Raw genomic sequence first — 11532 nt, forward strand, 5'->3', positions numbered from 1 at the left:
TGGAAGTCATTAACTTTTATTTTAGTTTGGCCATATTGTCATCATGGTGGGCAGATGCAGAGATGGTGCTATTCCCAAGATCTTCTTTTTGGAACACTGATGTTGTTTACATCTTCTTGATCAGAAGAGAACAATGGTTTTTACTTATTTTTAAAGCCCTGTTTCACAAATTAAAAAAGTCCCTGAGAACCTTTGAAAATGTAATTGAAGATATTCTTTCTATTCTTTTAACTATTTAAAATCCCTTAACAAGTTTCTTTTTCTTTCCTAAACTACCAACTGAAACTTTTGCACTCACCAAGTCTATGGGTTACTGTTCAGCTGAAGGAATGAAAAGAATTTCATTAGATGTGTTTTATGTTTCTCGATTAAAAAAGTCACCCGAGGCTCAGTGACTTGTTTTACGTTAAGTGACTGCTGTGTGCTTTGATCATCACTTTATTAATGCTTTAATGAATATTAAAAAAATAAAGCGCTGTATTAAAGTTAAGCTCTCGTATAAGGAAACCGAATCCCTTTTCCAAGAGCCACAGTGCTTCTTACTCAAACATTTCCTTCTATTTTAAGGTTTTCTCCAATTCTCCTTTAGCCTGCTGCAGATTGTTACAGGAAAGCACGACAACTGTATTAGAATAAGGTTGAAGGGAGAGCAAAAAAGAGAGCAGAGTAATATGCTTCTATTCAAACAAACATATTCCAGACTTACCATGCACTTGTTTGGTTTTTCTCCAGAATGAACCCTCATGTGAATCAGCAGTTTGTAACGAGCATTGAAGGGTTTATAGCGGCGGACGCAGCCTGCCCAAAAGCAAGTGAAGTCCTCTCCTTTCCGCTGGTCAATGTGGGTCTTTTCTATGTGTCTGACCAGTTCGTCTTGTTGGTCGTAAGTGGCACTGCAGTCAATCCACCGACAGACCTGTTTGCCATTGCCGAGGTCCTGCTCATCCCCCTCACTGGGCTGAAGGGATTTCGGAGACATAGAGGCATGTAAGTGAGGCAGCGTCCCTTGGGTCTGGCTCAGCTGCTGGTGTAGATGGTAAGGGGGAGGCAGCCCTTGATGATGTCGGAAAAGATCAGTGGTGGAGGAATAATCGTCAGCTGGTTCTTGTTTTAGGAAACTCACCTTCTGTGCGCTGTGGGAGGTGTTTTGATGAGGAATGCTAGTACCATTCATCATAAGGCTGAGACTTCCATTCTCCTCAACTTGCTGCATTTGTATCTGCTCACAGTCACCTCTGTCACACTCAGTAGAAATAGGTACAAGACATGCTGGAGGGGAGGGAATACTGCAAGGGTTTCCAGGCTGAGAGCAAGACTGGGGCCGAGAGGATTTCTGAGCACTGTGATGACTGATCTCCACGGGATGAGAGGAAATGCCAGCTGAATTAGTTCGCAGTCCATTCACACAGGTGACCAGTGACGTTTGTGATGTGCGGATGATAGCTGCAATATCAATTCCTTCGGCTGAAGACGGCACAACAGAGATGCATCTCTTCTTCAGGTTGCTTGCTTGTAGCCTAGCCGAGTGCTGAGGGGTGCCAAGTGACAACGGACTCGGGGAGGAGCTGTGTTCATTATTAAACAAGTAGGAAGAAAGTGAATTTGTGAAGCTATTATTCATTAGGTCTATTTCGGGATGCAGACTACCAGAGGCTCTCAGCTCCATCCCCTCCGTAATCCTTCTGTGCATGGAAGCCTCAGACAGAACCTTATAATCACCGGGACATTCTTGTTTAATTTGCTGAGCCGGGTGACTTCCATTCAGGCATGGAGCAGCAGAATCTACTGAGTCTTGAAACCTGGGTGACCTGTAATATAGTTTGTATTAAGCATCACCAACTACCACAGGATTTATCGTTTTTGTACAGGACACAACATTTGTAAAGCCCTGGAGAATGGAAGCACTCGCTCTCTGCCGAATGTTGCTCATCTAATGCAGCAATTACAACAAAAAATTCTGCAGTGCTTCCTCTACAACCCCTGTAAAGGCAGCATCATTTTACACAGGATTAATTTTACACAGTGAGTTATGCACAGAACAGCCAGTCTCCCCACCACTGCTACGGGCAATTCATCAATCACAATCTAGGTTTTCAATGCATAATAGATTGGGCAAAATAATAGCTGAGAATGAAGTTTGAGAGCTTTGGGCTTTTTTTAATTATTCAAATATCAGTATTTTCCTCAAAGTGCACTGGGAAAATTCCGTGGCAACCTTGTTCACACAAACCCAAAAAGGCTATAGCTGAATTCTGCTTACACGTGACAGAGATCTGTGCTTCGCTGAATTAAAAAAGAGTAAGATCTGTGGAGGAAAGAAAAAAAAAGGCTTACGAATAAAGGATAGCTCATTTCAACCAGTGGTCCAGAGCTGATGAGAGATCAGTCAAAAGATAACTGAAAAAGTCCACTGAAAGACTATACATTTTCATTTCCATTTTTCATATGATAATCTGCCCAGGTCTACAAGAGCTAAAGGATGGTTCTGCAGAAGTGATTTTCAACATCTTTTGATGTTTGCTGAATCCAGTCACTCAGGAAGCAGGAATCCCACATAGACTTTTCAGCAAGACTTCCAGGAAACACTTTTTTCTAACATTTTCCTCCAAGCAGTTAGCAATTGGCCTATGCTTTAAAATGAAAAAAAATAATAATAATCTCAGTGATAAACGTTTACTGTGCATGACCCAGCTGCCTGTTGTTGGTTAGGACCAGTGGAAGTACCTTAACATATCCCTAAAGCGTGGTTGGGTTTAAGCTATGGCTTCACCATGCAGCAACGTGCCAGGCCTGTAAGAGGAAACAGTACATCTGTGTGCAGGAAAGCTGTACCTGAACTAATAAACCCTCCAGAGAGGTCCTCTAGGGCTCTTATGCTGAAATGTTCCATATAAATGAATTTTATGCTTTTTGATGCTATCACCAGAAAAGCTGAAGAAAACCTGGCCGTTAGGCAACTCTGTGTTGCTGTAACTGACAAATCTGACACATTTCAAAAGAAGAAACATACATGCTTAAGATATTGTGGGCATATTCATACATTAAACTGCAGAGCTGCTGAGTAAACAGTATTTATTTTTTGACTTAGGTGATTTCATCTCTATTGCTTCCATCAGACCACCACAAACATAAGGAGCTGGAACCACTACTAACTACTAACTCCTTCTTCGTAACAGCTCTCAATTAGAAAATAAAAATAAAATTTAAAAAAGCTTCAAAAAGACTTCCTGCTCATCAAATGAAAGCTGTCAAAGAATGATATCAGTCTGAGGCACACAGCTGGCAACATACATCCACTGGTGACAGGTCTCTAAGCTCTAACAGTCAGCAGCCAGTAGGGCTTGATATAAAAAGCTTTAAGGACATGAGAGAAATGAAATTCCCCACCATTCATTGCTACGGAACAATTAGATCTTGCATTTTGCCACCAGAAGTTTAAAAAGATTATATTTAAAAATTTTAGAGGTTTCCATAATCCATTAGTTATAATTTCTCCCTTTAGATTTGCACAGTTGGTCTCTGGGTAAACTTAAAGCACCTGGTTTTGCAGATGGTGAATTTAAAAAAAAAACACACAGTATTCATACATTATTTTTTAACATTTACAGAACCATATGTCTGTAAAATATGTGGCATAAGCATTAGTAAAAACCCGTATTGCACATGTTTGGGAAACTCTGCCTTGCTAGCTTGTAGCTCTGCTGCTCTGTAGAAAGTATGCTGCTTTAGAGGCTTTCTGAGAAAGGTTTTACAGTCTTCCATGCCAGGCATGAGATTTCCTACTCTTTAGCTTTTTCTGTATGAGAACTCCTCAAAATAATTCAGTTTGTACCACAGCCTAGTGGTCCCAAAGCCTCGGGCTAAAACAAACACAACACATTTCTCACATCACATAAAGCTTACACAATCCTTATATTTCAGCCCGTGATAATTGGTGTCAGACCATTAAGCTTTATGTAAAGCTCCCATCCTGCCAGAAATCCATGTGAGGAATTCCAGCAGGAGTCAGTGCAGAATACCTGCAGGATGGATTCAGATATCCTTGTCATCTGAAACCTACATTCTCCAAGTTCCCAACAACATCAGTCTGCATTTCTAGCACAAGACCTTACTTAGAATCAGGACTGTACTGTTGTGATACAGCTACAGCACGAAATATGAGACACGTTTTCAACGTTCAATATGAGAAGAGTTTTCAACCTTTTTCCAAAAGAGATGAAGGCACTAAATTCAAGCATCTCATTGCCAGAGCCTTCTTATCCGTGCTTTGACTACACTTTGGTAAGTACAGACTGCTCATGCAGATCAGAAACAACGCCTTTCTGGGTGCTACAGCTTTCTCCTTAGCACTAAGTGCTTTACATATCCTGCAATCATTAACTTTGCAGGGAGAATCTGGCTTTGTTTCAGTTTCCTGATGGTCAAGTGGTGATGTACTGAACGCCAAAATTGCCTGAAAGTGAACTGTATTCCTGGCAGAATTTCGCCATCACAACTCTAGGGAAAACCCTGCAGATTTCTTCCAGCCTGGGGAATGGGAAGAAGGGGCGGGGAAGCAAAACTGATGTGAGAGAGAGACAAGGTGTCTGAAACACACCGTGCATCCCTTATACCATGTTGTTATGCTATTTGGTCCTGCCATGGCATCTTGCTGTTACAGCCAGAGATCAGGTTCCAGAGCTGCTACACATAGCCAGTGTCATCTTAAGGACTTTATAATCCCTGGACATAAATATCAATTCATATGAAACAAATGGCCAAGAAGAGAGCGAGAGGGACAGCAGATTGCAGGACAGCATAAAGAGCACTGTGTGGACACACAGACCTGCTTGAGCCGTGCTGGGGGCTTCCACTGAGTGAACATGGACAGGAGTGGACAGGAGTGGGCTGGAAGGGGAACATACCCCATGAATATATATCCCTTTGCAGGGAGCATCTGTGTACGGGTCTGAGGCCACAGTACTGCTGCTCAGCACACAAAAGCTGAATCCAAGGCCTTCACAGGGTAACAGCAGCCTCTCAGAGGACAGGAAAACAGTGCTTCCAAAGAGACTCCCTTACGTGGTAACTGGAGCCAGAGCACGAGGCCAGCAGCACCATGCCAGAAGTGCTGCAGTTCCCTATTGCCCTCAGAGGAAAAGACCACAGTATCTGAAATCTCCAGATTATTTACAAAACAAACGGACACTCCTTCACTTGCCACTGTAAATGTGCAAGCAGTGGTAACTGACAGTTTTAAGAAGCTGGAGGGGATTGTTCTGCCGCACATCCAGAGACCCTTTGCAACACTATCTGACTGCTCCAATGTCCTCCCTGGGTTTTATATGCACAGTGTGGGCGGGTTTGCTCCATCTGATAATGGATTATTTGACAAAAGGCCAACACCAGCTGAGTGCTGACTCCAGCTGTGGTAAGGAAGGTATTACGACTTTTCCAGTCCCACACACATCGCCTTCACAGATAGCGTGCAGCAGCAATTATGTTGCACAACTTAAAAGATATTAATTGAGTGGGAAAAGAAGGGGCCAGGATGAAGAGAGATTGTGATTCTTGGGTTAAGCAGTCATTGCCAGAACGCAGTTTACAACATAAAGTGATTCAGAGAGAAGCTGTCGGTGATAACAAGTTTCAGTGCATCAAGGGGAAAAAAAGACAAAGCCAATGATAACCCCAAATCCTGAGGGAAATTTTGGATTGCCAGGGGAAATGCTCTCCGATTTGTCTGGGTTTTCTTTGGACGCTGCATATCCAAGAAAAGCAGAGTGGTTCATAGATCAGTTTTGAAAACTTGTTTGAATTTGTATCTCCCCTTGTTTCCATGCTGGTCACCAGAGCTAGACAGAGCAACCAAACCATCTGCACTGTCTTCTATGCACTGACATCTGTCAGTTCCAGCCCTTTAAGTCTCCTGTATCAGAGAAGGAAGGTTGAAATCTGGGGGAGGTACAGGGCACCCTCAGCTCCCACTGAATTCACTGGAACATGATGGGCATTTGCCCCCACTCCAGCTATGTTCTCCTGTTCTATGATCTTCAGAGAAAGCTCTTGTTTTTTGTTACTTGTTTGTCAAGAACATTTACTGTCACAAACACTGCGAACAGAAATCATCCCAGCTGCTGTCACCTTCTCTCACATGCCAAGGTTCTGGTTCTGTACCATGTGTGTGAGGATAAAATTAGACACGGTATCTCAGGGGTCCATTGCTGGGCACCGGCATTACCTCGTGAATCCTATGCAGACCAAGGCAATATTGCCCAGGTAGACATACAAATAGAGCATGACAACATACAAAGGAATGGAAAGGAAAATTCCAAACTGTTGCTTAGGAAGCAGAACCTCCAGGTTTTAGACCATGCTATAAAGTAAAGGCATAGAATTTGGCCTGTCACCTGCCACTTTCTCATGTTATGCAGAAGACAATCCTTTATGCTGCTCTGGGAATCCTTCTCAAACAAGAACTGGAAGGGGTTCGTATTTCCAAGGGTGGGTACTGTGACCCATGGTATGCAGGTATCTGTCATTTCCTCATTGTAGGTTTTACAAAAAGGTTCAAAAAGATCTAAGCAGTGTACTTCTCTCTTCCTCCTTTTGTTTGCTCCAGCCCTAATTATCTTTGTTTCATAATTGTCCTCACTGACAGGATAAAAAAGTGTAGTAAGTGGCAATCCCACACTGAATCACAAAAAAGCTGGGAGGAAGTACGCTTGAATACAGCTGCAATATCATCTACAAATCTCTGTAGCAATTGCAGAGTATTTTGTTATGTGACATGGATATTATTTGTTCTTTTCAAAGAGACAAACAAACAGCTCTTTCCGCTTCTCTACCATATTGCTGTGTGCCTCTTCCTAAAAACACAGATGTTCTTAACCCAGAAGTAAATAGAAAAGGGGAAATAAGACATAAACATGTGCAATAAAATCAGAAAATGCCAGATTTCCAAGACCAAACTATAGTTCATATTTCCTTTCGCTGTGACTATTTGGGTCGGATAGTACCATGCAGAGCACCACGCCAGTTATTCCAAGTGCCTAAGATAAAGGCTGCTGCTTTATTGAGGTTCTTCTTTTCTACAGCTCTTCAAAAAGCTCAAGATTATTCTGTATTATATACTCTGCCAAAAAGAAGTAATTAAAATGGATGGACAGATTTAAATTTATAGCAGGCTTCTATTCACAATGGATGTCTGTTTAGGGTACTTGTTTAAAATCTGGTAATGTTAAATTTGTAACAACAACAAAAAAATAATGTGTTTTCATAGAATTAATTTATAGCAAATGTTTAAATAGAGATTCTGCTCGTAGCATATCCAACTACATTGTATATATCAAAACCAGAGACCAAATTTTCACATTACAGCCTTAAAAGCAAATGCCGAGGATTTGGCTGTATGGGAACACCGAAAATTAAAGGAAATACTGTAGATATAAAAATGGCACTGGCTTCCTGTAGGTTTGATGGTAGCATGCAAAATTGCCATATGGGAGAAACTGGCTTGGGACATGGCACTGGTGTGGAAAGTGGAAGTACAGAGGAGGCAAATGTGACACTGTCTAAACACCTGGCAAAACTCTCCTTGACTTTTGAGCATATTAGTAAAGTCCACCCAGAGAAGCAGAGAGCCTGCAGCTGCATATACAGCGACTTAAAGGGCACTGCCTTGGACTGCTGCCGGTGCACACGAGCATATCCCTGCAGTGGAAACCTGCAGATGAGTGGAATGGTTAAACAAGAATCCAAAGAACTTCCAAAAAGAGGCAAAAGCCAAAAGTACTCTTCCTATAGTATGCTGCTTGGATACCCAGAGATGCCACTGGAAACAGAAAACAACAAGGAAGCATTCCAGAAGAGCTAAGCACATAGACACATAAAACTCGCAGTGGTACCTGATATCAGAGTGTGTCAGGTTCAGCTGACCAACATGAAGTAATCTGTCACAGGACAGTGGGTGGTCTCGCATAAGTGGGTTTCCTGTGTGGATGAACAGTCCTTGTCTGCAGACTGGTACAGAGCTACTCGTCATCTCCACGTCCATCATGTTCTTCTTCTCAGAGATCAAGTTACAATGACTGTAGCCACCATTAACTGTCAAAAAATAATTAAAAAAAGAAGTAATTAAGTGATCATAAGCCTTTGACTAAGAACTATCTATGCTTCCTATTGCTTGGCATGTTCATTTTGGATCTCCTTGTAAACTTCTTGTAAATGGCTCAGCAGTGGAAACTAAACGTTTTCCAAAGAAGCAAAAATTAATTTCCAAAGAAATCAGAATCTTTGAATTATGATTGTTTATTTCTCTTTTTTTGCAGCTATTTTACACTACACTTTAAGTCAAAAAAACTTCATGTGATAATTTCCTTTCTGACTCTGTATTTTTATGGTACAATCTTGCTTCTGCCAGATTTTGTGGAAGAATATTTCAGAGGCTCTCTATTTTCAGAGTCTCTTTATTTTCAGGGAGAGCAGCTCAGTGATATAAGTCAAGATTTTCTTTGCAGACAATTATCTCTGCAATTATGACCTTAGATGGGCATGTTACTCCTTTACTGCCAGGTCAAATAAAATTTTGCTTCAATGTATATGTGTGATCAATGTGACTCATTACTATAAGTGATACTACAACTAATAAAAATAAGCTCTGTTTTGGTGTATATTGCGTTTTACTTGACTTGGCAAAACAGACTAGAGCTATAGCAATATTCTTCAAAGTATAAATATACCCACTAACAGTAATTCCATTAAAAAGAAAGGACAAAGGGGGAACTAAGAACCTAGATTGTACTGGTCAAGCACTAATCATTTCATTTCATTTCATTTCATTTCATTTCAAGTGTGTTCATTTTGGTGGGGTTTTTTGTTTGTTTCCCTCTAGGGAACTAGTCAAATACTCATACATGTGCAACTATAAAAGTATTTATGAGACATTTAACCTTTAGACGCTGGCTTAAAAATACACAGTACCCACTTACCATCATTTTCATTATTGTATATGAATCATGCTTTTAATATACTAGATCTCCCTCTAATGTCTTATGGGTTCCTTTGTTGTTGTTGCTGTTGCTGACACTGTCATGGTGTCAGAAACTAACTGCAAGCGTGTTTCTGTAGTTACATACACAGCCCAGAAAGCAGCTCCTTCCCCCTCGTACCCAGCACTCTTGGTCAGGGTACCACAGAGCCAAACTGCACTGTAGTTATATCAAATTCTGCAAAGAAAAGATAGGCTGTACTTACACATCACACAAACGAGTAATTCTCAAAAGCACCGATGTTTGACCTCTACGAGGGTGTTACAAGGCATGATTAATCTCACCACAGCTCTGCCATCTACCAGCTTTATCTTTACATCATTCAGCCATCTCACAATGGGTGTCTAAGAAGGGCTCAAGCACCTCCACGATTTTTGCCACTGACTGCTTTGACACAGCTCCTCAAGAGCCAAGGTTCCCTGAAAGCGCACGAAGGCCCATTTTCTCTTCTCTATAGCTGCTACCTCTATGGCTAACGAAGGACAGTGGCAGAGCTTGCTGCTGTGGTCCTCTACAATTACAGTCAGCTTTGAAAGCAATGAGAATGACATTCGAGTTTTTGGAGAGTATAGATGAGAAGAAACAGGTGACACGGAGAGGCATTAAAAGTCTCTGGTAACTGGAGAAATTGTGAAAGGGATCGCAGCACAAAAGTCCATTCTCCTCCACTGGCCGGGCTCCACAGCTTCCCCATCATGCTCCACGGCCCCATTGTAAAGGGAAAGGCATGGCAGAGGAAGATGCAGTCCAGGCAAGGATCCAGGCTCAGAGCAAAGAGTGGGTACATGTGACACCCAAATTACAAGTCTCATGAGGCATCACTGTGACATTTCAAGAATAGAATCCCCTGTTACTAGTGAAAAGTTCTCAGTGTTTGGCTGGTACATTACACTTCTTAATTACTTATTTGTATGATTTTTATTTTTTCAAGACACTGGAATCGTTACAATTGGAAAGACAATGCAGGGTTTTTCCTACCCAGCTCCAATCACAATACTAAGATAAGTGGATAGTGCTAGGAAATGAAGGCCAGCGATATCTTACATAAATAAACAAACTACATAAGAATTTTAGGAAGATACGTAAGATTTTACTGCATTTAAATTATACAAAACAGGCCATTAACCTCCTTCCTGGTGACTAATATCTATGTTTTAGTTATCTCAGCTTCATTTTCAGAGACTGCGATATTCAGGGATGTTTGTATTCACTGACAGTCTGTGGCTGCTGTAAATGACTGGAGTTGCAAAGAAGATGCAGAGAAATACAACTTTTGACTCGTCCAGGGCAATCAGTTGCATTTGGTGGTTCGGGACTGAAGTGTTTAAGATCTCAGTGGATGCCTTTCAGCTTACAGTGGGTGCTTATGACAATTAGCTGCGCCCTGGTTGTAATCAGGACATAAATGACTATTATATCCTCTGGAGTCTACATCTCCACATTTATTCCAGTCCTATCCTGGCTTTTTCCCGTCACAACTGACTCATTTCAATGGTAGTATCTTCTTCCCTAGCAAGACTGCACAGTCAGACTTGTGGTTGTTAATATGAATTTATGAATCACACCGAAGGGGTATCAAAATATACTGCTGAACACTGATGAAAGATGCTCTACACACTTTTGAAGGCCACACCATCAAGACAAGTTGGTACATCAGTTACACCAAAATACCCACATCACAGTTACTCGCTTTTTCAACCAGCAATATTTTGCAAAACCTATCTTCTCTCCAAAATACTGCGTGTTCTTTCAAAAGCTTTTAGACTTATACCTGATCTGTAATAAAACCACTTTTTTTTTTTTCCATTCTCTAAATGGCACAAGTCTGAAATTCACTACAGCTTTCTAAAAATGCGTTTTATCAATCTTACCATATTATCAAAGCACAGAAACCTGAATTTTCCACTCAACTTTCAGCAGTATCAACTGTAGCACACACTGATACCTATTTGTACGAAGACAGAGATTTCCTAGAATAACGTGAATAACATTATTCCCATGCCATCGACAACAATTATCTTCTCTCATAACTATCAAACCAGAAAATACATTTTCTCCCTGCAAAGGAACAGAAACTCACGCCAAGCTGGTGCAATTGTACATTTCAGACAACCTACCCCACATCTGCCTTCACAAAGTAGCCCACAGACTTGTTAACGAGAGTCAACTTGCACATCAGAGCCTCATGTGACGTGATACCTGCACCAAAGCACTCCCAAACGTGCCCACTACGCCAACGTCTCACTTTGCCTCTTTTTCCACAAAGCAAACTGAAGCAAAGACTGAGAGATTGTCTCCGAACGCAGACAACTGGAGTCAACGTTCAAATGTTCAAGCACATGTGAAAGCAAACTCATTGTCTCCAGAAAGAAAGGAAAAAATGTCTGGTTTACACCAGCGTAACTGAGAAGGGAATCTGGCCTTTTGACAACTGGCTTTTTATGCAATATTAATATCACTGGCTGGCATACATGAGATTGAAGCATTTTCCATGTCTGGAACT

General features: G+C 41.3%; 1 protein-coding gene across 1 annotated transcript; it reads right to left on the bottom strand.

Annotated features, from left to right (window-relative positions):
* Positions 1–562: 562 nt before the first annotated feature.
* On the bottom strand, positions 563–8981 carry LOC104912497 (zinc finger protein GLIS3-like). Its single transcript, XM_031554987.1, has 3 exons — positions 8970–8981; positions 7887–8137; positions 563–1808 (listed from the first exon to the last, which is right to left on the bottom strand). Exons 1-3 carry the CDS (start codon positions 8979–8981, stop codon positions 563–565), a joined length of 1509 nt encoding a protein of 502 aa, XP_031410847.1.
* Positions 8982–11532: the final 2551 nt, after the last annotated feature.

Source organism: Meleagris gallopavo, chromosome 10 (assembly GCF_000146605.3).
Source record: "Meleagris gallopavo isolate NT-WF06-2002-E0010 breed Aviagen turkey brand Nicholas breeding stock chromosome 10, Turkey_5.1, whole genome shotgun sequence".
NCBI lineage: Eukaryota > Metazoa > Chordata > Aves > Galliformes > Phasianidae > Meleagris > Meleagris gallopavo.

Bases quoted from the DNA above. Each gene is read 5' to 3' on its own strand.
- LOC104912497 (XM_031554987.1), bottom strand. The intron at 1,809-7,886 runs GTACCACTGCGA...ACTATATTACAG, and splicing joins CTGACACACTCTGATATCAG to GTCACCCAGGTTTCAAGACT.